This window comes from Rhincodon typus, chromosome 12 (genome assembly GCF_021869965.1).
Source record: "Rhincodon typus isolate 14 chromosome 12, sRhiTyp1.1, whole genome shotgun sequence".
NCBI classification, from domain to species: domain Eukaryota; kingdom Metazoa; phylum Chordata; class Chondrichthyes; order Orectolobiformes; family Rhincodontidae; genus Rhincodon; species Rhincodon typus.
The window spans coordinates 34,191,662-34,218,637 of record NC_063343.1 but is presented as its reverse complement, the minus strand read 5'-3'; the positions used below and the strand labels follow the sequence as shown (position 1 = coordinate 34,218,637).

The 26,976-nt window shown below is 42.7% G+C and overlaps 1 protein-coding gene across 11 annotated transcripts in view; it reads left to right on the top strand.

Moving 5' to 3' along the window:
- Positions 1-18,430: 18,430 nt before the first annotated feature.
- The window catches only part of sting1 (stimulator of interferon response cGAMP interactor 1), a 38,299-nt gene continuing 29,753 nt past the window's right edge, over positions 18,431-26,976 (top strand). Inside the window, exons 1-3 of one of the 11 annotated variants that reach the window (XM_048603961.1) lie at positions 18,433-18,697; positions 21,923-21,992; positions 26,134-26,220. Coding sequence is in view for 2 of the 11 variants with exons in the window: in XM_048603953.1 (XP_048459910.1) it covers positions 18,749-18,798; positions 21,923-21,992 (120 nt within the window). In the remaining 9 variants the exon portion in view is untranslated. Of the gene's footprint in view, positions 18,799-21,922; positions 22,000-26,133; positions 26,221-26,976 lie in introns of all 11 variants that reach the window. The other 10 variants (XM_048603959.1, XM_048603960.1, XM_048603953.1 and 7 more) reach the window with 10 other exon arrangements.

Here is a 26,976-nt window from a genome sequence, read left to right as displayed (position 1 = left end):
TGTGGTTAAGTTTCTTAACAATATGTGGAGCTATATTTGTGCTGTGTTTAAAAAAAATCTGGCTGTGTTGTATTCTTACTTGCATTCTCTCTGCAGAATTGGTAAAGCTTTTGAGTTATCGCAATTGATGTACAAACATTGCAGTTAATTTGACAGTTAAAAATTATTTGTATTTTTTAAGTTCTCTATATGTAAAGGAGTGGCTGATAGCACGAATGAGCATATTCAGTGAAACGTTGATTAGTCCAAAGCAACATGTTTGGCTGCCAATGCATGATAGCATGGGTATCAAAACTATTAAATTAATTAAGGCACAGTGTAGTGCCTCACTAAAAGCTAAATTAAGCATACTATCCATTTTCTTCCACTCTTTGTTGACTCTTGTTTTGTCAAAGCGTGAAAACTTTTTGAAGATTTTCATGGATATGATCTTGTAATTCCTCTTGTAATTTTCTCATCTGGAACTGAGGCTTCATATTTAACTTGTTATTTGAACCACTGACATTGTGAGCATGCCCTCTGGAAACTCAGAAACACTTTTTTACTATTCAATAAAATGTGCATGAACCCATCAATTTCTTGGATATGCCATTTTGTAAAATCATGAACATAAGTTTACTAACTGCTAGAATAGTAAGTAGGCAGGTTTGGTAGCCCTGTTATAGGAAGGATATTATTAAATTGGAAAGGGTGCAGTTAAAATTTACAAGGATGTTACCAGGACCGAAGGGTTTGTGTTATAAGGAGAGGCTTGATAGGCTGGGACTTTCTTCATTGGAGCATAGAAGGCTGAGGGGTTATAAAATGCTGAGCAGCATAGATAAGGTGAATAGTCAAAGTCTTTTCCCTAGGGTAGGTAAGTTTTAACTAGAGAACATAATTTAAAGGTAATAGGAGAAAGATTTAGAAGGGACCTAAGGGGCAACTTTTTCATACAAAGAGTTCAAATATGAAATGAACTGCCTGAGGAAATGGTAGACACAGGCACAGTTACAATATTTAAAAGACATTTGGACAGGTACATGAATAGGAAAAGTTTAGAAGGATATGGGCCAAACACCGTCAAATGGGACTAGTTTAGTTTGGGAAACCTGGTTGGCATGGACAAGTTGGACCGAAGAGTCTGTTTCCATGCAATTTAACTCTATGACTCTATAAATAGCCCTATGTTATCTCACTGCATGTTAGAATACCATAGAATTCTCAAAAACTTCAATTGAAAAACTTCAGCAATTACTCAGTTGCATTCAGTAATACAAAAGAGCAAATTGTTAAAACAAAGCATTTTAATTGCAATTCCTAGTTAAAGAGCAATGCCAGGATGGTTCCATAAGAAAACTAAATCATTACTGGATATGTGACAATATGCTTACAATTGGATAATTTCTGCCACAAATTTTTAGTTTTGCAAGGTGTGTAAATTATGTATTATTTAAATTTACAACAAACTATAGGATGCAAGATTATAACTTGAACAAAATCACATGTTGTCTTAGTTCTTATAATGGTGTGAAACTCCATAACTGCACATGCCATTTTCCTTATGACCATATATAATTTTACTCATGAAGTTGATTCTGGTGCAGCACTTTCATTGTCTATGCAACAATTGTTTTGATATTTAATTTTTACCATGCCCCAAAATTGGTGTGAAAAATTCTTAAAACACAGTAATCATTTGTTATTATGTTATAGTTAGAGAATTTAAAAACCAAGAAAACATTACACAATTCATTATGTTCTTTTAACAAATTGTGATGAATTTACGTGATTGTGAACAATTTCCTGAAAATATCTTGTCAACTTCATTTTGGTATTTACAAGGTCAATAATGCAGGCCATTTCTCATGTCTACGTTGGCTATCAGTTGAAATATTGCATAAATCATTGCTAAGACTGTATTTTGAACTTTGTGTTCTATTTTGGGGAATCCTCCTTTAAAAGGACAGTGGTGCACTGAAAAGGTTCAGAAAAAAAGTACTTTGGCAAGTTCTACATGTATGAAGTGGAAAACTATTTACAGTGGAAACTATTACTAGTGAGTCATTGTTTATCACAAAAAAGAATGAACGGCTTAGATTTTCCATGCCAACAGTAATTATAGTTGGATTGAATGCTCTCAAACCAATCCCCCTTGGAGATTCTCAGTGGAGTTCTCTATCTGGATTAAACTCAGAAGTACCTTCTGGTGAGTACATCACAGATCTGCCACCGCAGTGGGTTGAAGAAGGAATAATCCAGGTCTCTGACACTCAGACTTCAGAGACCATATACCTGCTCATCACAGATGTCATGGTCTTGGCCGGAAATGATTTTGTCAGAATGCACAGGTCAGTGCAAGAACAGTAAGAAGTTTTGGCAGAGCTAATCATAAACTGGATTGAAGGATGGAGGAATCCACCACCATTATCAGTGCTGACTCTGACATGTACTTATCTGGCTGTTTCCATGAACTTGCTGGCCACTGACATGAAGATCCACATCGAGTTCACTCAATGTCTCAATCAGATGTATGCATGAACCTCCCCTTCATCTCTGTAGCCGTAGGTAATCAGCATCAATGAGAAGGTGACAGGGAGACAAGGAAGTTGACCTCATTCCCGGTGCCCCTTCCTCTCTTAGCAGGGACCCATTGTGAAAAGACTTACACCAGGCCCTCAGAAAATTCCTCTCTGGAGCCACCAGATATGCCTGGCCCTTCCTTCTCCCCACTGCCTGGAATGCCAAACCTGCAGAAGTTCGAACGAAGGAGGGTGTGCATGCATCTGAGCAGGACACCCTCAGCAGGCTTTGACAGTCTAAGCCTAAATGCCTCAAGGTCAACCAGCCAAATCGACCAAACAGCAGGGCCCCTCCACCCCAACTGCAGACTCAGAACTGCACTTAGACATGGTGGAAGGGGAAAAAAAAAACTTAGAGGGCACATAGCTGGCAAGGGTGGTACAACATTGCAAATAACCATGCAATTGTGTAAAGATATGTTTACTTGAACTTTTAAAATGTCTGCTCACGTGTATTTATCACTGTTGGACCTGGTGAAATCATGCCATGAGAGATATGAGCAGCTTCTTTATACATCCCCAGGTTTAAAAAGGTTTCAAAGGCCATGCATTGTTTATCTCTCTCAGCAACTGACTCCTTGACTGCAGATAGCCTCAAATGTCAAAGATCCTTGATTCATGACATTGATGACTATAGTGAAGGTGGACAACACTGAGGCTACCAGCAATGTGCAAGGTTTGTGATAGTGCCTGCTCTGCGCAAATCATCTACACTTACCACCCCATCCTGGATGAAAGGATGGAATCAATGATGATTCCATACATCTCTGGAGACAAAGTTTCATTCTTCCTTTTGGATTTTTCAGGGGAGCACACATTGCCATTGCTGGGAGGTGCCCAATGGTAAGGTCATATCTCTACTCTCCCTTGTAGCTCGGTGGCCTTCTGCCAGAAACTGCACAAAGACCTGCCTCTCGGGGTTAAAAGCTATCCTACATGATGCTGAAGCATTCTTGGGGCAATTTTTCAGTCTATGCGAGCACTGAAAAGTTGAAGGTTAACTGATGATGGAGGTGTCAAAAGGAGGTGCCTCAGGATTGTCCTCAACCTGCTGCCTATCATGAGAGACACCACTGCAAAACACTGCTACGTTGACTGAAAGCATTAAACAGCACCTAACCTTAGCACCATGCAATGCTATTGCCCTGTCTCACTGACTGCTCTGTTCTCCTGAACAGTTACTCTCAGCTGTAAAATGTAGTTAAGTGAAGTGGGATCAACTTCAGCAACAGAAATGTTATAGGACTGCAAACATAACTATATCTTTGCACTAAAGGGACATTGCTTGCCATAAAACCAACCAAAAGTCATATAATGAAAGAAGGTATAAACAACCTCATTCATCCTGAATGCAGGTTTCAAATACACTCTCTCTGGCTTCTTGTGCCTGAAGATGCATTGCTTTATCTTGCTGACTTAGATGTCCCTTCCGGGCAATGTCTTCATCCTCATTCTCATCTTGTCAGAACATTGACGTTGATCCTCATTTCCTCTGTATCCAGAAAATCCCACTTGTGAAGGGCACAACAAGCCACAATAATATAACACACCTTTTCTGGGTTACACTGCAAGGCCTCACCAGAGAGGCCTTGCCATTGAAATCACGTGAAATCTTGAGAAGGCCAGTGATCTGCTCTAATATTGACCTGGTGAAAGTGTAGACAGTGCTGTGCCTTAGTTCTGCAAAAGTATGAGGGTTTCATATATATTTCAACAGCCATGTTTGGAAGGGGTCTCCCTTGTCTCCCAGTCCTTGCATGGATGGGAAGATTGGAGATGGGCAGGAACCAATCAGTTCCCCAGTACGTGTGCATCATGGCAGCTCTTGGATATCACAGAGCTCTAAAATATAGCATCAATAGTCACAGATAAATTGAACATTGTTTAAGTGGAACAGGTTTTCTGTTGATGAATTCTGTGAGTTAGTGATAGGGTGCCCTCAAAGCAATCTGGATGCAGGGTATTGCAACCTGCCCTGAAGTAGCCAGCAATTGAGGACAATTCCAGTGCCTAAGTTGCTTTTACTCTCCTCACCATGGCAAAAAACATTAGTGACATCCTGAATGCATCTGTGAGTAAAGGATTGGGAAATGCCACACATCTCCCAGTTGCTCCTTGAAATGGGCCACAGGCGTAAAAGTTTAAGGCAGCTATAACCTTGACAGTCACGGAGATGGGATGGCCACCCATTCCTTCCGAGCACAAGCCTCACTCCAGCAGATGATACTGTTCAGTGATATTCACCTGGGACATCCTTCATCTCTGCCCCCACCATGTTTCTGTGAGCTGTAATAAAATGACAGTGAGGTCTGTAGATGCAACATCAGAGCATTTTCCTCTGCTTCCTTGTAGGATCTTCACCTGCTGTTTCTCCCTCTGGATACTGTGTGACATCTGGAGGTTGCTGGATTTGCTGACAACAATTTCTTTCCTTCAATGGTCTTTGTCTATGCAGCAAAGACACAAGGAATCCACCAAATGCAACGTCAGTTCTGAAGAAAGGTCCCAACCCGAAATGTCAACTTTCCTGCTCCTCTGACACTGCCTGACCTGCTGTGTTCCTCCAGCTCTACACTGTGTTGTCAATGCCCATATCTGATGCTTGATCTAATAATCTGTTGGGATTATCAGAAATAATACAGCTTTTCAATTATCTACTTCTGAGCTATCAAATCAGTCACATTGAAGCATCTCGCAATGCCAAGGAGGCTTCACAAGGAGGCCAATATCATGCTTCGGTAGGGGTTCTCAGCTATATAAGTTTACTCAGCTGTATATTGCAGAACCAAAGTGTTGGAAAAGTGACATTTTGACATTAAGAAACCCTGATATGCACCTCCTCCCTAAAAAAGAACACCCTTGTAAAGCTCAGATCATGTCACAGCATGCTTATGGTTCAGTATATGAATGTGGCAACTCCAAAGCATTGCCTTCTTGTATTGGTATGAAATATGACTCAGAAATTGTAAACACAGGTGACTTTCAAATTAATTTCTGCATAGATTTGCTAATCTGACATGACTGGGAGGAAGTTGGTGTAAACTATACAATGGTCTTGATGCTGAAGGCTATCATTTTTTATTGTTCATTCTTGCAATCAGAATGACCTGTAAATGAATTGTAATTTGATGCTAAATGGTTGGCATTACTGAATCAGTGAATCAGTAAATCAAGTTCCCCTAGCAGGCATCAAATTCAAAGAATTACACTGCACAACAGAAGAGAAATGCAGTTACTTACTCTGCCCAGTTTGCATGAAGTGGTAGCTATTTTTCCCAATATTGCATTATTGACTTTGGAGCGAGGATGGCAAGGTTTCAACTTAGTGTCCTTGTGAGTGATTTGCAGCCTCTGCCTAAGATGCAGCATGAGTACCCCCCCAAGCTTATCCTTCATGATCCTTTTGTGTTGATGTCCCTTTGTCCGCCATGACCTTTCAGCCTCCACCTCCTCACTCAACCAGTTTGTGTTCATCTCCTTCATATAACTGTTGATATCTCCACTTGACTCTCAGAGCCCATAATTTGTGAGTTGCCATAGTCTTGGTGGCCATGCGCTCTGCCCATGTAGAATCCAAGATAATTGTGACTTGTGGAAAGAACACCTTCTGGAGCTCCCTACCCCCTCCTGTGCTCCATGAGATCTTGCCCTTCTGTCTGGTCTTGCCCACTGAAATTATTCCTTCAGCAAACCAGTCCAATGAACTCCAACCCCAAACTTGCGCTTCACACATCCCCAGAACTCAACAGACTTGCCTTTGATAATTAATAACAAGTAATGCCCAAACCCCCAGGACTGATCATGGTCCACTTCTTTGGCCTAAGAAGGTCCAGATACCGGACTAATATTTTCACAGCAGCCCGAAAGACCTACCTTTTCTCTATGCAGTAGGTATGTCATTGATGTAACAACATGTCTACACCCTTGCCTGTTCAGTGCTCTGACCTGTGACAAACTGTTTGTCTCTACGCTAAAAAGCACGGTGATAACATCACCGGACCAAAAATCCAGAATTCCAGACTAATGTTCTGGGTAGACAGATTTAAATCCCACCATGGCAGATGTGAAATTTGCATTCAATAAAAATTTGGAAGACGTAACCACAGATCATTTTTCATAAGGACACATCTGGTTCACTGTTTTTAGGGGAAGGAAATCTGCCATCCTTACCTGGTCTGATCTACATGTGACTCCAGAACCGCAGCACTCTTAACTGTCCTTTGGGCAATTAGTAATGCAAAATAAAGAAATAAAGGTCCTTTAATTCAAATATATGAACATCACTTTTTGTCTCAGTTTAATGATTTCCATTTCCCATTCTAGAAATTCATGTTTCCTTTTGCCAAATACTAAATATGATCTGGTGAACTTACACCCAATTAGAATTGAAACAAAGTTTCCAAATCTAATTTCAAATGAGATTCCATCCAAAACAAAACATTGTAAAACAAAACAGCACGCTCAATGAGTTCAGCTTTTGCCTGCACTCTATAACAATGTTTTACAATGTCACAGTACAAACAATCTGGTTGATCTATGTCTTTACTGGATTGGCTGTAAGATGGATGACTTCAATAAATGCCACATGGTGGAGTTCACATGACCAGGAGGCTCATGAGTATAGTATCTTAATTCTAGCCCAAACATCCTCCTTTTTTTGTCCAAAATAATGTATGCATTACTAATTCCATTGAGTTACCTATGTTTCCCACAACATATACAACTTTGAAATGCATTAGCAGTTTGTTATTCTGCTGTCTGTGCACATGCATTACCCGCATATACACACACACACACAGGGCTGAATTTTACTTTTTGGATAAATGCCTGTTACATCATGTTTGTTGGAGGGATACTCACCACTAGACCCAACATGACCTCTCGCCAAATCCTACTACACTCGCCCCTCTTAGCTCCCTACTCCCCACCCCACCCCACTGTGGCATCCCTCACCTCCAGTTCTAGCCCTATCTTACACCTCACTATTCACCAGAACACTGTGGAAAAGACTAGTACCCTTAGCACCTGCACCATATACCAAAGGCCGCTGTGTACCTGGAGAGTATGACATTCCAAAGCAGCCTGCTCATTATGAGACATAACATGACCATGTTGAAGAAGGGAAAGATGGTGCAATGGTTTTCCAACACGAACCTGGATGTCCTGATAGACATGGGCAGTGTAACGGAGGGGTATCCCCATCCCGGAGGAAAGCAAAGTAGACCATGCCACCAGATCCTGCTAGCCTGTTCCGAGGTCAACGCTATCTCAGAGGAATGGCCAGCAGTGCTGTAGGAAATTCTACCAGTTTAGGAGTCACATGCTTTGCTCCCTCACAATCGCCTCCTGCAAAGACTTTACTCTGCCACTCTCACTATTGCTTGCAACATCTTCCCTCATTCACTCTTATGAATCATGCACCTCCATCGCCTCCCATTACCCCAACCTTCCACACCATCAACCCTGCATGGCCTCTGCACTGTTGGAGGCACCTCACCACCTTTCAACCTCTTGTACCAGCACAAACAGCCGTGCTACCCACTTTCGGCTCAATCAAAAACTTGCTTTCTCTTATCCCAGTCACTACTACAGTAAAGCAGATTGGGAAGAGTGCCGTACAGTCACCATCATTGTGTGGCAGACCGGGAACAGTGGCCTGCAGTCACTATCACAGTTTGGCAGACAGTGAGTCTGCAATACAGTCAGGGTGACTGTGAAAAAGATGGAGGAAGGATCACAGATCGACCGGACCATCTTTGTGAAAAGAGCCTTCCTGGATTGTTGCAGGTCCCAAGCAGCAAATATTTTCTGTCTGCAGGAATTCCCCAGCAGGGGCTACTTTGACGTGACCTTCAGGTGTGTGAAGAAATGTGAACGTCTCCTGAAGATATTCAAAGAGAAAGGGGTTGAGGGTTACCTATCTGTTCTATCTGCAGCACCATTGTTTGTTCTCCCTGCACAGGGGAGCTGGGTTGTTACAATTCATGTGTACAACACCCAAGACCTGGCAGCAGATGCCATGACCTTTCTGGGAAGGTATGTACAGCTTAAAGGAGGCTGCACTGATGCTGGGGATCCCTTTAGTATCTGGACTAGCAACGGCAAGTCATGGTGACCCTGAAGGTGGATGCCAGTGGGAACATCCTCCAACTGCTTTCCAGCTTCAGAATCGGAGGAAGCTGAGGCTACCCGACAGCCATGGGGCAGCCTAGATTGTGCCAAAACTGTGGGAGGTCAGGGCACATGGCAACAGACTACAAAGTGACCCTCCATAGGAACAGCAAACAGGAGGGCCACCTGACTAAGGACTGCAGGAGTCCAAGAGCTGCAACCTATATTGGGAAACAGGCCACCTATACAAGGCCTGCCCAAGATGGGGTGTGGAGGCGGGGCACATGCATTTAAATGGCTGGTAGTGGCAATGCAAGCCGTGGACCCCCAAAGGACAGAAAGAATGTCTTCCTCAGTGCGGAGAGTATCTAACAGTTCGTCCACACTATGAGAATTCATGGAGTCCCCAGTGACAAGGTCGTGGGTGAATGGACATTGGGTAATTCTATAAACCCTTAAAATGGGTTTTAAAGTTGCTAGTATTAATGTGTGCAATGTTAAATCTATTGTGCGATGTGTTTCCACATGGGCTTACCTGGCCAATGTCAAAGCAGACCTCCTATTTCTGCAGGAGTAAGGGATACTGCACCTCAGCAGCTACAGGAGTTGGTTGATCTAATGGATCCATGGGTCTTCAATTTGATCAGGGCGGGGGAGAAGCAATTGCCGTTCCTCCAGCCTGGGTATTCTGCTGTGAGGTGACAACTTCACCATCACCATGATTAAGGAGGTGATGAGCGGGCACCTCCTTGTAGCAGATGTTATGTACAGAAACGCTTCCCTAAGACTAATTAACGTGTATGCCCTGGTGGTAAAGTGTGAGCGGCCGGGTGTCCTGGGGTGACGTCCAGGCTGGTCCTTCTGCCCAGAGACTTCAACTGCATCATCGATGTGGATGGATGATCCAGGGGGACTGACAGCAAACTGGACTCCATGCCCAGATTCCTGACGGAAACAGTACAAGTCGCCAAGCTGCACGATCCTGCAGATGGAGCACATTGTAGATACACCTGGTCACAGCTAGATGGGTCTATCCACTCAAGAATAGATTTCCTGTTTGTGTCCCGCACATTCTCAGTCACATCCATTGATGTCCAGCCGGTGTTCTTCTTTGACCACTACCTCCTGCTGGCCAACTGTCACCTACAGGATGGCCAGCGGGCTGGCAAGGGAACGTGGAAGTTGAATGTGAAACTGTTGAGCCCAGAAAACATTGTGGAGCTCAAAAGGGACTTCACAGATTGGAGAACTGTGAAGCCCCTCTTTGAACCTCATGATTTTTAGAATGTTATACTAGCCTCCACTGTCAAGTCATTGAGAGACTGAAAAGCAGTCCTGCCCTCCCTGCCCAATGATGTAAGACACTGACTATGTCTCCAAGTTTACTTTAAGGTGCAATCACTGAATGACAATGAGACCCCTGAGCAACATAGAGTTTTAAGGAACCAGTTAAGCTGTTCCCATTGAGGGGTCCATTGTGCGCAGAAACACTCCTACCTAATTGGAGCATGCAGACAGTTAACAAATGCATAGAGTTATCCCCTGTGTGTAAAAACTCCACTCTCACCAAGGAAGATGAGAATTGCCAAAGCTGACAATTGACAAGCACTTTTTATTTTTAAAAACCGAAAGAACTGTGGATGCTGTAAATCAGGAACAAAAACAGAAGTTGCTGGAAAAGCTCAGCAGGTCTAGCAGCATCTGTGAGAAAAAAAATCAGAGTTAACGTTTCGGGTTCTGAGTTCTGAGGAAGGGTCACCGGACCTGAAATGTTAACTCTGATTTTTGCTTCACAGATGCTGCCAGACCTGCTGAGCTTTTTTCCAGCAACTTCTGTTTTTGTTCCACTTTTTATTTTAAATTGCATTCACTTTCTCCAACAGACATGCCATGGTTTCTGATCTAGCTTTTTAAATATATTCTTTTGCTTGCTGTTAAATGCCCCTTTTCTCTTGTGATTTTAAAAATTTCAATAAGTCCTTGCTTTTTTTTTGTTATCCTAATTTTTGTGGTTAGTTCAACTATCCCCTCTGCATGAAGGGGCTGGGTAAGGGCTCTGTAGAGAAGATCTTCCATGCCTTGCAATTACATCAAAAACAATACCAGATTTGAACTAAAGTCCACATAAAGTATGCCAAACGGTAAATTAAACATTAAATTGTGGTGTTGTGTAATTTGTAATTTGCTTTTTATCACTTTTCTTTAATACTGTTTTTCTACAATGAATTTCCTACAGTTGCAGTCAAGCTACCTTATTCTACTGATTTGACTGAGTAAATGTGCATTTATATCATGTATACATTTATATCACATAAATTCTGCTTTAAAATTACAGTAGCTTTCATTTACTTGAACACATGGCTGTTCTCCAGTAATTTTATTTTTCCACTTACATTTCATGCTAATACCGATGAATGAACAGAATTATCAATTTAAGGAAGTGGTTTTATTTCCTTTCTCACAAATGAATCATGGATCAAACTATCAGGTGACTGACTTGCAGCTGTTAGCTTAGTTTTTGTTTGAGCTTGTCTCAACTGAAACCAGATAGCTCATCCCTGAAAACACATTGAGAATCGACTTTCCTGGAACTAATTTAACTTGCAAAGAAGGATCAAAGCAAATTCAATTTGCTGAAATCACACCAGGTCAACTGGCAAAGAAAAATCCCACCAGTTCACTGCCAGCGAGTGATATCATCACTTCAAGTGGTCAAAGTGAGGGAACTGGACTTCATTTCCCAATTGCCAACCATTTGTTCAGCACTCAGCTGGTGCCAGTTCAGGAAGTCTCATGAGACCGCAGTAAAAAGCAAAACGTTATCTATCAATTAATGACAGTGTCATGAAAAGAGAAGGCAAATCACGAAAGAGAATTCAACCTCACCACCTGTCCCAAGTATTTAAGAATAACTTATCGCCTCAAATGGTAGCATGTTTACTTTGAGGTTAGATATCCACATCCACAAGACTTCCATTTAGTACATGGAAAAGAGCAAAATTACATCTGCTGAGAATCTGAAATAGTTGCCAGAAAATGTAACCCCTCCACCCCATTAAAGGGCACTAATCAGTTCCAAAAGGAGATTTCAGATTTTGGAGATTTAAGTTTTGCCAGGTAAAAGAACCATTTTACCGGAACAGGTAAAACATTCACTATCCAGTTGTCAGAACCAGTTGGAAATGCTTGATCCCAATTGACACCAGTAGCCATCGTCACAGACTTGGAGCAATTGGCCTGGTTCATGTTGATACTGGTTGCTTGGCAGTTACCTATTACTTTAATTAAGCTTATGGGGAAATAATATGGGAGCACCACGTTTGTACCAATGTGGTTTAATTTAATTGCTTCCCCAATATGGTTAAGCTTTAAATGGCATTGACAAAGTCAACTCATGAGAGGTGGACTACATTAGATGGGTCCTGAATGGTGCAGGTCTACATATGCATCAAGTGTAATTGTTAAAAACGTGAAGGAATTCCATGTATTACGAGGTAAAAAAAAAATTATGGGGGCAAAAGTAAATGAACACAAATAATCACCTCAAAATGTGACTACACAAATTAAATGATAAATGCACACACGAATCAAATTAACTTCTTTCACCAAATTTAGAAAGCAATTCATCTCCAGAATGCCTTTGATTGAGTTCACATGTTTACATTGAAAACATAGGCCTTCTTTTACCTGTTTTGCCATTTTCTCTGCACTTATATCTTGTGTATGGGGAATGAAACTTTCTGGTAGGTAAGGAGAAGAAAATAATTAAGCAAAGTTCCGCTGAATTTGTCAAGCAAAGTATGTTCCAAAGAATACAGAACAATTTCAATTCAGCATAAGTAAACCAATGTAACAGCAGCAAATCTGTTTCCTTTCTTAACTAATGTAAATATTCTCACTTTTATTTCTCCAAAAAATTCTGCACAGAAAATACTAGAAAATATAACATTAGTTCCAATCCAGCCTAAGACCTATCCAGAGGTAATTGTAGACTGAAGTCTCTCACTTACTCTTCTCCAGCGACCATGCTGTATGTCCCTCACTCTATATTTCTCTGCAACTATTTGCAAAGACAATACAATATTGCATACATTCTGGTCACCACACTATCAGAAGGATGTGGATGCTTTGGAGAGAGTACAGAAAATGTTCGCCAGGATGTTGCCTGGTATGGGGGATTTTAGCTATGAAGAAAGGTTCAATAGACTGGGTTTGTTTTTGCTGGAATGCAGGAGGTTGAAAGGCGACCTGAGAGAAATTTATAAGATTGTGAGTGGAAAGTATAAGGTTTTCCCCAGGGTAGAGGAGTCAATTACTAGGGGACATAGGTTCAAGGTGTGAGGGGGGGAATGTTTAAAAGAGACCCAAGGCAAGGTTTTCATACAAAGGATGGTGAGCGCCTGGAACGTGCTGCTAGAGGAGGCGGTGGAAGCAGACACAATGGTGGCGTTCAAGAAGCACCTGGATGAATACATGAATAGGAAGGGAACAGAGGGATAGGGATCCTGTCAGTGAAGACATTTTTAGTATGGAAGGGCAAAATGTATTGGCCCAGGCTTGGGGGTCCAAAGGAGCTATTCCTGTGCTATATTGTGCTTTGTTTAATAAAATAGAGACTTGCCTGCAAATCTTGATTGTTAATCGTAGACTGAAACCTCTTTCCCTCTCTTGTGGCCCCACTACATATAACTGGTTTCTTGTAAGCTTTGATTCAAACTAATTACTTTTGCTCAGCCCCATTCACACACTTTCACTGTAAATGAACTTCTAAATGGATGTGTGCCTGCCCTAAGTCTTCAACAGCTCATCCTCTAATAACCACTCACCACCACCACCAAAGCTGATCTGGGTCTTCAACAGGCTTTTGTTGCTGCTCCACCCAGCCTCTTGTCCAACTCCCCATTCAGCTTCCCTGGCCTCTCCCCTCAGGTGGATTATTAATCTGCTGCCTCTACCACCAGGACAACCCACTTACCTGGGTCCGGCACCACTCCCCTGGCTTGACTGATGAGTTTGAGTGATTTGACAATTGGTGATTGATCAAAGAGTGTCTGTGAGTGGTGAGCGTGCGTGGTTAATGAGTGCATGAGATGGATGATAGAGTGACACTCAGTCCCCATTTCACAGGTCACCTGTAAATCACATGTAAAAAAAAAAGTGCTGGAGAATTGCTCTGAAGGTTATTAGACTCATAACACTAGAGAGGTCTACAGAATAATAAAAGGTCCTTTGGCCCAGTGAGTCTGCACCAGTCAAAAACAAACTAATACCATTTTCCAGTATAAAGCCCATTGCCTTGTATGCCCTGGCATAGCAATTGTGGATCTAAATACTGCTTAATGGTGATGAAGGTTTCTGTCTCTCTCACCCTCACAGGCAGTGAATTCCAGATTCCCATCACCCTCTGGCAGAATTTTTTTCCCCCTCACAATCCCTGTAAACCTCCTGCCCCTTCCCTTAAATCAATATGCTTTGGTCATTGATCCCTTTATCAAGGGGAAACGTTCCTTCCTGTCTACCCTGTCTATACCCTACATAATTTTATGCATCTCAACCATGTCCCACCTTGGTCTCCTCTGCTCCAAGGTAAACAATCTCATTCTATCTAAATTTTCACCATAACAATCTCTCCAGGCCAGGCAACATCCTGGTAAATCTCCTTTGCAGTGTAATCACATCCCTCCTATAATGTGGATTCCGAAACTCCACACAATACCCTAGCTGTGACCTAACCAATATTTTCTACAGTTCCAACATAACCTCCCTGCTCTTAAACTCTGTCCTTGGCTTATAAAGGCAAGTATATCATATGCCTTCTTAATCAGTTTAACTACCTGTTCAGCGACCTTAAGGGACCAGTGGACATGCACACCAAGGTCATTCTGATCCTCACAACAACAAAAATAAAGTTGCCAGAAAAGCTCAGCAGGTCTGGCAGCATCTGTGAAGGAAAAAACGTAGAGGAGACCATATTGTAAACAGTGAATGCAGTAGACTAGATTCTAGGAAGTGCAGGTGAAGTGTTGCTTCACCTGGAAGGTATGTTCGGGCCTCTGGATACTGGGGAGGGAGGAGGTAAATGGGCAGGTGTTGCATCTCCGCTGGTTACAGGGGAAGGTGCTGTCGGGCTGTGGGGGGGTGTTGGGGGTGAAGGAAGTGTGGACCAGGTCCCTGCAGAAGGTGGACAAGAGAGGGGAGGGGAATATATGTCTGGTGGTGGAATCTTGCTGGAGGTAGCAGAAATGGCACCTGATGATCTTCTGGATGAGCTTGCTGGTGGGATGGTATCGCTGTTGCCGGAGGGAAGAGAAGGGGTGAGGACGGAAGTGCGAGAGATGGGTCGGACCCGCTTGAGGGCCTTGTCAACCACGGTGCTGGGGATTCCTCGGATGAGGAAGAAGTTGGACATTTCGGAGGCTCCCTTGTCAAAGTTAGCCTCATTTGAACATATACGACAGAGGAAATGAGAGAATGGGATGGAGTCTTTACAGGAAGTGGGGTGTGAGGATGTATTGTCCATGTAGCTGTGGGAGTCAGTGTGTTTGTAGTGGATATTAGTGGCCAGTCTATTCCCAGGAATGGAAACAAAAATGTTCAGGAAGGGAAGGGAGGAGTCAAAGATAGATGAGGTGAAAGTGAGGGCAGGGTGGAAATTGGAGGCGAAATTGATGACGTTTTCCAATTCCAGATGAGAAAGGGAAGCAGTACCAATGATATCATCGATGCATCAGAGAAAGAGTTGTGGGTGGGGGCCGGAATAGGACTGGAACAGGGAATGTTCCACGTACCCCACGAAGCAACAGGCATAACTAGGACCCATGGCCACCCCTCTTACCTGAAGAAAATGCGAGGAGTTAAAAGAGAAGTTGTTGAGGCTGAGGACAAGCTCGGTCAAGTGGACGAGGGTGGTGGTGGGTGGGGATGGTTCAGGTCTTTGCCCCAGGAAGAAGCGGAGAGCCCTAAGACCCTCCTGGTGGGGAATGGATGTGTAAAGGGATTGCACATCCACGGTAAAAAGGAGGTGGCTGGAACCAGCAAACTGGAAGATTTGAAACCTGCGTAAGGCGTCAGAGGAATCATTGATGTACGTGGGCAGGGATTGGACCAGGGGAGAGAAGATTGAGTCAAGGTAGGAAGAGATGAGTTCTGTGGGGTAGGAACAGGCTGAAACAATTTGTCTGTCCTGACATTCCTGTTTGTGGATTTTTGGGAGGGGGTAGAAGCGAGCTGTGCGGGGCTGGCGGACTCTCGGCTTGGAAGCAGAAGTGGGGAAATCACTGGATGAAATGAGATCAGTTATTGCGGTTGATTCAATGGCCTGATGTGTCATGGTGGGGCCATGGTCCAGGGGAAGGTAGGAGGAGGTATCTGCGAGTTGGCACTCAGCCTCTGCAATGTAGAAGTCAGTTGGCCAGACTACAACAGCACCACCCTTATCGGCAGGCTTAATAACAAAGTTAGGGTTAGATCTGAGTGCATGGAGGTTGGATTTGGTGAGAGGGGCAGAGAAATTGAGGCGACTAATATCACGTCGACAATTCTCAATGAAAAGATCAAGTGCAGGTAAAAGGCCGGAGGGAGGGGTCCAGGTGGAGGGAGAGTGTTGGAACTGGGCGAAAGGGTCTGTGGGATGTGGAGAGGACTCTTGTCCAAAGAAATGAGCACGGAGGTGAAGACAGCGGAAGAAGGTTTCAGCGTCATGTCATGCCCGAAATTCATTAAGGTGGGGATGCAGAGGGATAAAGCTGAGGCCTTTGCTGAGTACAGAACATTCAGCGTCGGAGAGCGGAAGGTTAGGAGGGATGGTGAATACCCGACAGGAGGTGGTGGGGTTGGGGGAGGGGATGAAGTCAGAGGGAAGGGGAGGAGAGCAAGGTTCCAGAGGGCCATGGGTATCTCTGAGTTATTGCATCTTGTAGGCCTTGATGCCTGAAAGGGAAAGAAAAAGTTACTGGTTAGCATGACGAATGAGTCGGAGGATGAAGTGGAGCTGCAATGTGGTGCAGCCCTGAGCAGTGTTTTGTGATGCTGTTGGAGAGAACTGATCCTCAATGCATCCCAGGGTCCTACCGTTCATCATGTATTCCCTTGCCTTATCTGCCCTGCCCAAATCGTATCACTTCACACATCTCCAGACTGATCCAGTCACCGATCAGTCCATCTGACCAGCCCATCTTTGTTGTCCTGTAATCGAATGCAATTTTCCTTGATATTTATTACCCCGTCAATTTTAGTATCATCTGTGAATTTATTGATCAATCCTCTTACATTCAGGTCTAAATAATTTATATTTACCAAAAACAGCACAGGTCCTAACACTGATCCCTATGCAATCCCAATGGGCACAGACTTCCAGTCACAAAAACACCCCTTGACCATCACCCACTGCTTCCTGCCACTCAGCCAATTCTGGATCCAATTAGCCAAATTTCCCTGGATCCCATGGGCTCTTGCCTTCAATTCTGTTTCTCTCTCCACAGAGATGCTACCAGATCCTCAATGTCAGCAAAATGAAAGAGCTGGTCATTGAGTTAAAGAAGCATGGTGCAGGGCATGCCCCTTTCTACATCATTGGTGCTGAGGTGGAGATCGTCGAGAGCTCATGTTCCGAGGAGTGACGACCACCAACAATCTTCCTGGTTGACACTACGGTTGAGAAAGCACAACAAAGCCTCTACTTTCTCAGGAGGCTAAGGAAATTCAGCATGTCCATAAAGACTCTTATCGATTTTCACAGATGCACGATATCCAGATGCATCAAGGCCCATGACTGTAAGAAACTACAGAGAGTTGAGGACACAGCCTAGTCCATCACGCAAGCCAACATTCCATCCACTGAATCCATCTATATTTCCCACTGCCTTTGAAAGGCAGCCAACATAATCAAAGACTCCTCCCAAACCGGTTATAATCTCTTCCAACCTCTTCCGTTAGGCAGAAGAAACAAGAGCTTAAACACACATACCAACAGATGCAAGAGCAGCTTCTTCCCCACTGCTATTAAACTTCTGAATGGACTTGCCAAATTTTAAGTTTAAGTTGACCTCGCTCTTTGTGCACCTTCTCTGCAGCCACAACACTGTATTCCTTGAACAAAAACAAAGTTGCTGGAAAAGCTCAGCAGTTCTGGCAGCATCTGTGAAAGAAAAAAAAGCAGAGTTAATGTTTCGGGTCCAGTGACCCTTCCTCAGAACTGTATTCCTTGATCTGTTCTATTAGCCTTGTGCACTTTGTATGGTCTGATCTGCCTGTACTGCATGCAAAACAAAACTTTCACTGTGCCTAGGCACATGTGACAATAATAAATCAAATCCAATCAAAAAGACCTGTTGAGTTTCTGCAGCACTTTCTGCCTTTATTTCAGTTTTCCTGCACCCACCGTATTGCACTTTTCACTGGTAAATGACAACTGGCTACAACTGAGATCTATTGTATTTTTGACAAGGTTTACTGTTGTTCCTGGTCCAAACCTGCTACTTCAGTTAGAGAGCAGGCAGGTACACTTATTTTCTGCAGGTTTCAACTATTTTTGCTCTCTTCAATTCGAGGTAGATAAATGCACAGAATTTTGCAACAGAAATGTTTTAGGTTTAAAAGAAACTGAAATATGCATATAAGGGCAAATAAAAAAAAATCCCAATATAGAAATCCCCGGACTATATTGGCTGAGTGTGCAGTTTGAGAACCCGCCTCCACATCCATTTACTCCTCAGTAGAAGCTGGATTTTTTTTTGTACAAAATTCAGACACTTTCAGCAGAGAGGAGGCGCGGTCGGGAAAAAAAAACAAAACTGGATTCCTGATAGCTGTCACCGCACTTGAGAAAAGTACAAAACGAAACCATCCACTGGATGGGAGTGTAGGTTTGCTCAGTCTTATTGTGCAATTCTCAATGACTTCCGGAAATCAAGCCCGTTCTCTTTCTTGGAAATTGAAGACAAGTGTGAGAAGAGGATTGAGGGCAGGAGCGGGTGGAAGATCTTCCCGGTCTTCGGGGAGCTGTGAGCTAAAACAGACAGCGAGAAGTGAGTGAACACATTCAAACCCCGCTGGGACAGCAGATAGCTATTAGCTGCATGCTAGGTACCGATATTCTCTTCCTTGGAGAAGCTCCCTTCCATAGAAAGTAAGAGACTTCCGAAGTGATTATTCTGTTTCTTTTCAAACGATTAAAGCGGAGGAGTGTGCGAATTGTAGGCACCCCGATTGCGACTCAGTTGTCCTGTCTTCAAACACAAAGGTGTTTGCTACATAACAGGGTGTGGAGCTGGATGAACACAGCAGGCCAGGCAGCATCAGAGGAACAGGAAAGCTGACGTTTCGGGTCGGGACCCTTCTTCAGATCCTTACCCCTCTCCTTTTTCTGAAGGAGGGTCCCGACCCGAAACGCCAGCTTTCCTGCTCCTCTGATGCTGCCTGGCCTGCTGTGTTCATCCAGCTCCACACTGTGTTGTCTCTGACTCCAGCATCGGCAGTTCTTACTATTTCTCGTTGTGTCTGTGGCGGTTTCTCTCGGTGTCGATTTGTGCTTGCTAGGTTACAATGGGAAACGACTTCAGTGTTTTATAAACGAACCAAATCGTTGCTTGCTGCATCGCCAGCGTTGAAAGCCACTTGCTGCTGATGCTGCAAATCTGCAACAAAAGTAGGAAGTGTACAAAACACGCAGCTCAGCCGGCAGCATCTTCGTGGCGAGCGAGCCAAAGTTCATGTTTCAGGACCATGGCCTTTCATCAGAACTGGGGCAAGTTATCGAAATGTAATAGCTTTTGAGCAAATGAAACGGGCCATGAAGGAGAAGTGAAGAGGAAGTCTGTTACCAAATGGAGGGCAAGAGGGATTAAATTAAAAAAAAAGTTTCATGATGCATGGTCAAAGGAAGTGGTAATGGGACAAGTAAAGGACCAAAAGATAAGCCTGGAATTACTACAGCCATTCGGCCCATGTAAAGCCATTCGCCCATCGTGCCAGCACCGGTTCTCTTTTCTGGTACTAATTTCCTGCCATTTCACAATTTCCCTGCACACCATTTCTATCCAACTAATCGTCCAATGTCCTCTTGAATGCTTCAATGGAACCTGCTTCCACTATGTTTACAGGCAGTGCATTCCAAACCCTACCTACTCCCTGTGTAAAAAAGTGGTTTTCTCCCATCACCCTTGCTTAGTTTGCACAACACTTTAACTCTATTCCCTCTGGTTCTTTTTTTTGCTTTATGAGTGGGAACAGCTTCTTCTTATCTACTGTATGATGATTTTGAAAACCTCTGTCAAATCTTCTTTCAGCCTTCTTGTCTCCAAGCAGAGCAGTCCCAACTTCTTTAGTCTATACTCATAACTGAAGTTTCTCATTCCTGCAATCTCTCCAATGCATTCCCATATTTCCAAAAATGTGATGCCCATAACTTCACACAATATTCCAGCTGAGGTCTAACAAGCGTCCTGTACAACTTCAACATCAACAGTACTTGCTCTTGTACTATGCCTCAATTAATAAAGCCAATGACACTATATGCTTTATTAACTGCTCTGTCTATTTGTGTTGTCACTGATCAGTTCACATACACTCCAGGACCCTCTACTCCTGCACCCCTTTAGAGTTGTACTCTTTATTTTATATTGTACTTTATTTTATAAAGTCTTTCAACATTCTTTAATTCATGTTCTTAATGTGGCGTGAATGGCTTGAATAGGTGCCATGGGAAAGCCAAAACTATAGGGGAAAACGATGGAACAAAGAGATGAAGAAACAAATCGACAGAAGTGAATGAAACGAAAGGGTGGGCATCAGAAGTTACAAACTATCGTTGATAAACTCAGTCCAGAAGGTTCCAAAACACACAGTTCATAGATTTGATATTGTTCCTTGAGCTTGCTTTGAACTAAATTGGGAATCTGCGGAAGACCAAGAACAGAAAGTGGGAGCAAAGTGAAGAATTAAACTGACAGGTGACCAGAAGCTTATGGTCACACTTGTAAACTGTGCACAAGTGCTCTGCACAGCAATCATCCAGCCTGCACGAGGCCTCTCCAGTGTGAAAGAAAATAGCAAGTACGTGTACTCAATTGAAAATTATAACTAAGCCACTTTTTCACCTGGAAGAAGTGTTCAAAGTATTGGATTGTGAGAAAGGAGAAGTTTATAAGGACAGGTGTTGCATTCCCACTCTTGCACAGAGATGTGCCAGGGGAATGAAAGGGACTGATGGAAGTGACTGAGAAGTCAATCAAGGCATTACAGAGGGAATAGCTCATTGGAATGCTGAAAGGGTGGGGGACAACGAAGATGTTTTTGAATTGGAAATGGAAATATCGGAGAATGATCATTTGAATACAGAGACTGACACGGTGGAAGTTGAGGACAAGATGAACTCTATTATGGTTCTGGAAGAAAGGTGATAGGGTGAGTGTAGAAGTGCATGAAATGGAACAGACAAGGTTGAAGGCCCTGTCTACCATAGCATGTGGCAGAGAGGGATGTTCTTGTTTAAGGGAAAAGGATAACATATAATAAGCACTGAAGATTGAGTTGCATGCAAGGTTATTAGGAAAAAGAACAGGAGATTGGCACTAGGCAATGACATCCATTTGAAGAGCTGGTACAGATATGTTGGGCTGAATGGCCTTTGTTGTGTCATAAGACTTCTTTGATCATCAGAATGGATGTAATGGAGACAGAATGGAATCAAATTGTTACAAGAAGTGAGAAGCTCTTGCTGGTCTCGTTATAATTTGAAGAAGAGCAAGAGAGTCGGAATTCTGATGTTCTGGCCAATGGCTATCCATCAACGAACAGAGAAACTAGATTATCTGGCCATTGCCTTATGTCTTCTTTTGTGACCTTTCTGTGCATTAAAGTACTTTTATTAAATTATGAACTCTTGTATATGCAAACAAATTTCATTTGTCATTATCCAATCACTTTGTAAGCTTTTTATGTCTTCCTGCAATGTTCCAGACTATCAGTTATAGCTTCTAACTTGATATCATCTTCAAAATGCAATAACACAGCTCCAATTCCTAACCCTTTTCTTTCTAAAGTTTTAAATGTTATACTTGGGCTGCTAGAAATAGATGACATCCTATCACTATTGTGCAACACAATTAAAATGCACCATAAAATACTGTAGGCAGATCTGTCGAATGTCCATTGTTCTATCTAGTCTTCAGGTTATATTAATACAAACTACAGCAAAAAGCATTTGTTATATTATTTAAATAAATAACTTGCATCTTCTTTCATATCTTTAGAATCTTCCAAATGCCAAAGACCACAATGCCTTTGAAGTGTATTCAATCCACTGTTGCAATGAAAGTACAGGTACCAGGTATTAAAGCAATTAAGGGATAGCTAATTTGCCATCCTTTATCTATAAATGTTTCCCTTAGCTGCATGGCAATATACTTGAAGGAAGACGCCTTTTTAAATTAATTCATGGGATGTGAGCATCGCTGACAAAGCAAACATTATTCCCTTCAGAAGATAGTGATGAGTTGACTTCTTGAATTACTGCAGTCCATGAGGCATAGGTACACCCGTAGTGGCATTGGAGAGTTCCCGATTTTTCCCTCAGTGACAATGAAGGAGTGGTGATTGGAGAGTTCCAGGATTTTTGTCTTAGTGATAATGAAGGAATGGTGATTGGAGAGTTCCAGGATTTTTGTCTTAGTGATGATGAAGGAATGGTGATTGGAGAGTTCCAGGATTTTTGCCTTAATGATAATGAAGGAATGGTGATTGGAAAGTTCCAGGATTTTTGCCTCAGTGACAATGAATGAATGGTGATATATTTCCTCAACGGAACGGCATATGACTTGGTGAACAACTCATAGCTGGTGGTGCTCCCATGTGCTTGCAGATCTCGATTTCCTAGGTGGTAGGGGCCGTGGGTTTGGAAGGTGCTTTTAATGCAGCTTTGACAAATTGATACAGTGCACTAAGGTTTTGGAGTAGATTTGTAGCTCGGGTTATGGGTGTTGCGGTTGGTTGGCTCACCGAGCTGGTTCGTTGTTCCGCAGACATTTCATCACCCTGCTGGGTAGCATCATCAGTGCAGCCTCCGATGAAGAGCTGTTGTGTTTTCCTGCCTGGTTTTTAAACTCTGGAATCTGTTGAGCTGGATTACCTCACGTCAGGTTTTCCCTCGTAGTGGAGTGTAAATGGGGTAGATTTCTATGTGTTTGTTGATGGCTTTCTTCATGGAGTACCAGGCTTTTAGGAATTCCCGTGCCTGTCTCTGTTTTGCTTGTCCCAGGATCTTGGTGTTGTCCCAGTCAAATTGGTGGTTTTCCTTACCCATGTGGATAGAGATGAGTGAGTATTGGTTGTGTCTTTTTGTAGCCAGTTGGTATTCGTGTACCCTTGTTGTTAATTTCCTTCCAGTTTGTCCGATGTAATGTTTGTCACAGTCTCTGCAGGGAATCTTATAGATGACGTTGGTCCTGTCCATAGTGGGAAGTGGGTCTTTGGTTTGGGTAAGCAGTTGTCGTAGGGTTGATGTGGGTTTGTGTGCCACTCGGATGCCCAGCGGTCGTAGGAGTCTTGTGGTTAGTTCCGATGTGTTCCTGATGTATGGTCGTGTGATGAGTGTGTCGGGGCGTGTAGAATCTTTCTGATGCTGTTTGTGTAGGCATCTTCTGACCCAGTTTTTGGAAATCCATTATCTTTGAAAACCTGGAAGAGGTATTCTTCTTCTTTTCGGCGTAGTTCTGTGCTGCTATAGTGTGTTGTTGCCCGTTTAAATATTGTTTGCACTCAGCTTCATTTGTGTGTGTTAGGATGGTTACTGTTGAAGTTCAGTACCTGGTCTGTGTGTGTGGCTTTTCTGTGTACTTTCGTTTGGAGTTCCCCATTTGTCTTGAGCTCTACCATGACGTCCAGAAATGGGAGCTGTTTGTTCTTCTCCTCCTCTCTGGTGAATTTGATTCTGGTGAGGGTGTTGTTTATTAGTTTGTGTGTCTCCTCTAGTTTGGCCCATTTAATGATGACAAAGGTGTCGACCAATTCTCACTCATCTCTATCCACATGGATAAGGACAATCACCAATTCGACTTGGACAACACCAAAATCCTGGGACAAGCAAAGCAGAGACAGGCACAGGAATTCCTAAAAGCCTGGTACTCCATGAAGAAAGCCATCAACAAACACATAGAACTCGACCACATTTACACTCCACTACGAGGGAAAACCTGAAGTGAGGTAATCCAGCTCAACGGATTCCAGAGTTTAAAAACCAGGCAGGAAAACACAACAGCGCTTCATCGGAGGCTGCACTGATGATGCTACCCAGCAGGGTAATGAAATATTTGCGGAACAACGAACCAGCTCGGCGAGCCAACCAACCATGATACAGTGCATGTTGCAGTTAGTATGCAGTGCAGCCATTGTGGAATAGCTATGGAGGGAGTGAATGTTTAAGGGTCTAGTTGGTGTGCCAAACACAAACAGAATAAGCAGGATTGCTGATAATGCAGATAAATGGAAAATGAAATTCTAGTATTGTAAACTCTGAGGTGGTTAAGCAATCTTCTTTCATAAGTAAATGCACTTAACCCTAGTTTAATTAGAATGAATCTATGCAAATTCTTTATGGTTAGGTTTGTTCTGAAAGATCCTTGAACTGTGCTGTGGTTAACATATATTACATAATTATTATTTTTATTTGCTGGAAAGCATTTGTATCTGTTTAGCTGCACATTGTTAACTCTTCAAACGTGTAGATTAGTCTTAGCCATAGGACGTGTCAAACTTGAAAATAGAAAGCAGTTGTTTTCCTACAAGAAAGCAAAATTTTGAAGTGGAAGGCAGGAGGTTTAGAGGGAATTCGAAGAAAACTATTTTCACTCAGAGTTTGGAGGTGGGTCCGAAATGCACTGTCTGGAAGGGTAGTTGAGATGGGAAATCCCCCAATCTTTAAAAAGTATTTGAATGAGCATTAGATGTGTCATAACATTCAAGGCTGCAGGCCTAGTGTAGTTAAGTGGGACTATTGTAAGCATAGATAGTAGGAAGTGCAGATGCTGGAAAATCTGAGACAACAAGGTGCAAAGATGGATGAACACTGCAGGCCAAGCAGCATCATCGGAGCAGTAAGGCTGACATTTCGGGCCTAGACCCTTCTATCCAGCTCTGCACCTTGTTGTCTCTATTGTAAGCATAGTATATTTTCGCCAGTATAGACTTGATGGGCCAAAAGATCTCTTGTGTACTACAGATTGTATGATTCTATGAAAGCCTTTCCCAAAATTTGTCATGTCAAGTGTCACTCAGTCTGCCGTTGTTTCAACCTTTTGAAGGCATAAATACTCAAATATCTATTCTGCACCACCGGGGGATGCTATTGTAACATTCCTGGGATAGACTATTACAAATGTTGTTACTGGACAAAAGAGAATCTGACTATTATGTAAAATAGAGTCATACACAGAGTCATAGGGTCTTACAGCACAGAAACAGACCCTTTGGTCCAATTCATCCACGTCAACCAGAGACCTAATTTGACTTAGTCCGATTTGCCAGCATGTGGCCCCTATCCCTCGAAAACATTTGTATTCGTATACCCATCCAGATGTCTTTTAAATATAGTAATTGTAACTGCCTCCACCCGTTCTTCAGGCAGCTTGTTCCATACAAGCACCACCCTCTGCATGAAAACGGTCCTTTTTTAAATCTTTCTCCTCTCGCTTTGAACTTATGCCCTCTAGTTTTGGACTCCCCCACCCTAGGAAAAAGGCTTTGGCTAATCATGCTATCCATGCCCCTTATGATTTTATAAACCTCTGTAAGGTCATCCCTCAGCCTCCAACTCTCCAGGTATAAAAGCCCCAGCCTATTCAGCCTCTCCCTATAGCTCAAACTCTCCAGTCCCAGCAACATCCTTGCAAATCTTTTCTGCACCCTCTCAAGTTTAACAACATCTTTCCTATAGAAGGATGGCCAGAACTGTATGCAGTATTCTAAAACCGGCATCAACAATGTCCTGAACAGCCGCAACATGACTCCTCAACTCCTTTACTCAATGTTCTAACCAATGAAAGCAAGCGTGCCAGACGCCTTCTGCACCATCCTTTCGATGTGCAACTCCACTTTCAAGGAATTAGGTGCCTGCACCCCTAGGTCTCTTTGTTTGGCAACACTCCACAGGGACCTACCATTAACTGTATAAGTCCTAATGGAGAAATTAATCCCAAAGAACCCAAGAAGATGTGTTCTGCACACCTGAATTTCTTGTCAACTAATGTTTATTTTTAATAATGTCATCAAGAAATATATACTGTTTTAAATACAATCTTACGAAGAAAATTTTAACTCCAAGAAGTGGGTGAGATTGGGCCAAATCAGAGTTTAAAGATCTAAAAAACTAAATCCTAACTTGTGTCCAACCTGTCTACATTTGGTTCCTCTCTCTGGAGGCACGTTAGTGATTTAAATATGAACATGAGGCTACATGCTTTATTTTTAGATAGTATTTCAAGTTTAACTGGACAGCTGGATTTCTCAAGCTTTACAACACCTAACAGAGACAGGAATAGGAGAACTGCTGCATCTAGTAAGTATCTTTTCACTCACCTGTTGTGTTCAGCATGACAATTTCACCAACCTCTGCATTTAGACCATAACTTTCCCATAACCCTTTCCCTTGCTCCAGAGGCCACTGATTACCCCCCCACCGACCACCCCCCAGTCTCCTACCCTCCAGATCTCCAACCATCCCTTCTTACTGGTTTAGGGATTGGATCTACCTAGTCCTGTGACCTCCTCTTCAATAGGAAGCCAAGCCTATCATCTCAGGTTGGCTTCTGGGCAGGGTACAGCACGTAAGGAAAAAAAAAACATTCATGTTTCTCCCACTACACCTCAGCCCTGTCCCTCAGCTCCCACCAGATCATATATTTAATTAATTTTGCCCAATGACAAGTTTGAATTTCTGAGAAAATGGTATATGATTTCTTTCTAATTCAAAAGGAGCTTTGAGTGTTTCACCTCATTCCTTTTATCGTTAGGTGCTCTTGATTGTTCATTCAGACAAGTGATGTACAGTAATTTCTCATTAGTAGTACATGAGCTGCATACTTTAGTTTCAGTTTTATATTCCTGAGCTTGTTCAGTTCCATCAGTCTTTTACAATAAAACAGTACCCATGTCTAAGTGATAATCTTGTGTAATTATATCAGATTATTAATGGAATGAAAAAAAATGCAAAAAATCACTTCAAACTAATTTGTGTAAATAGGAGATAAGGGCACAGGTTCACAAGCAAAATGCAGGTTTAAGAATGAGGTCAGGAAATTCATCTTTACATTGA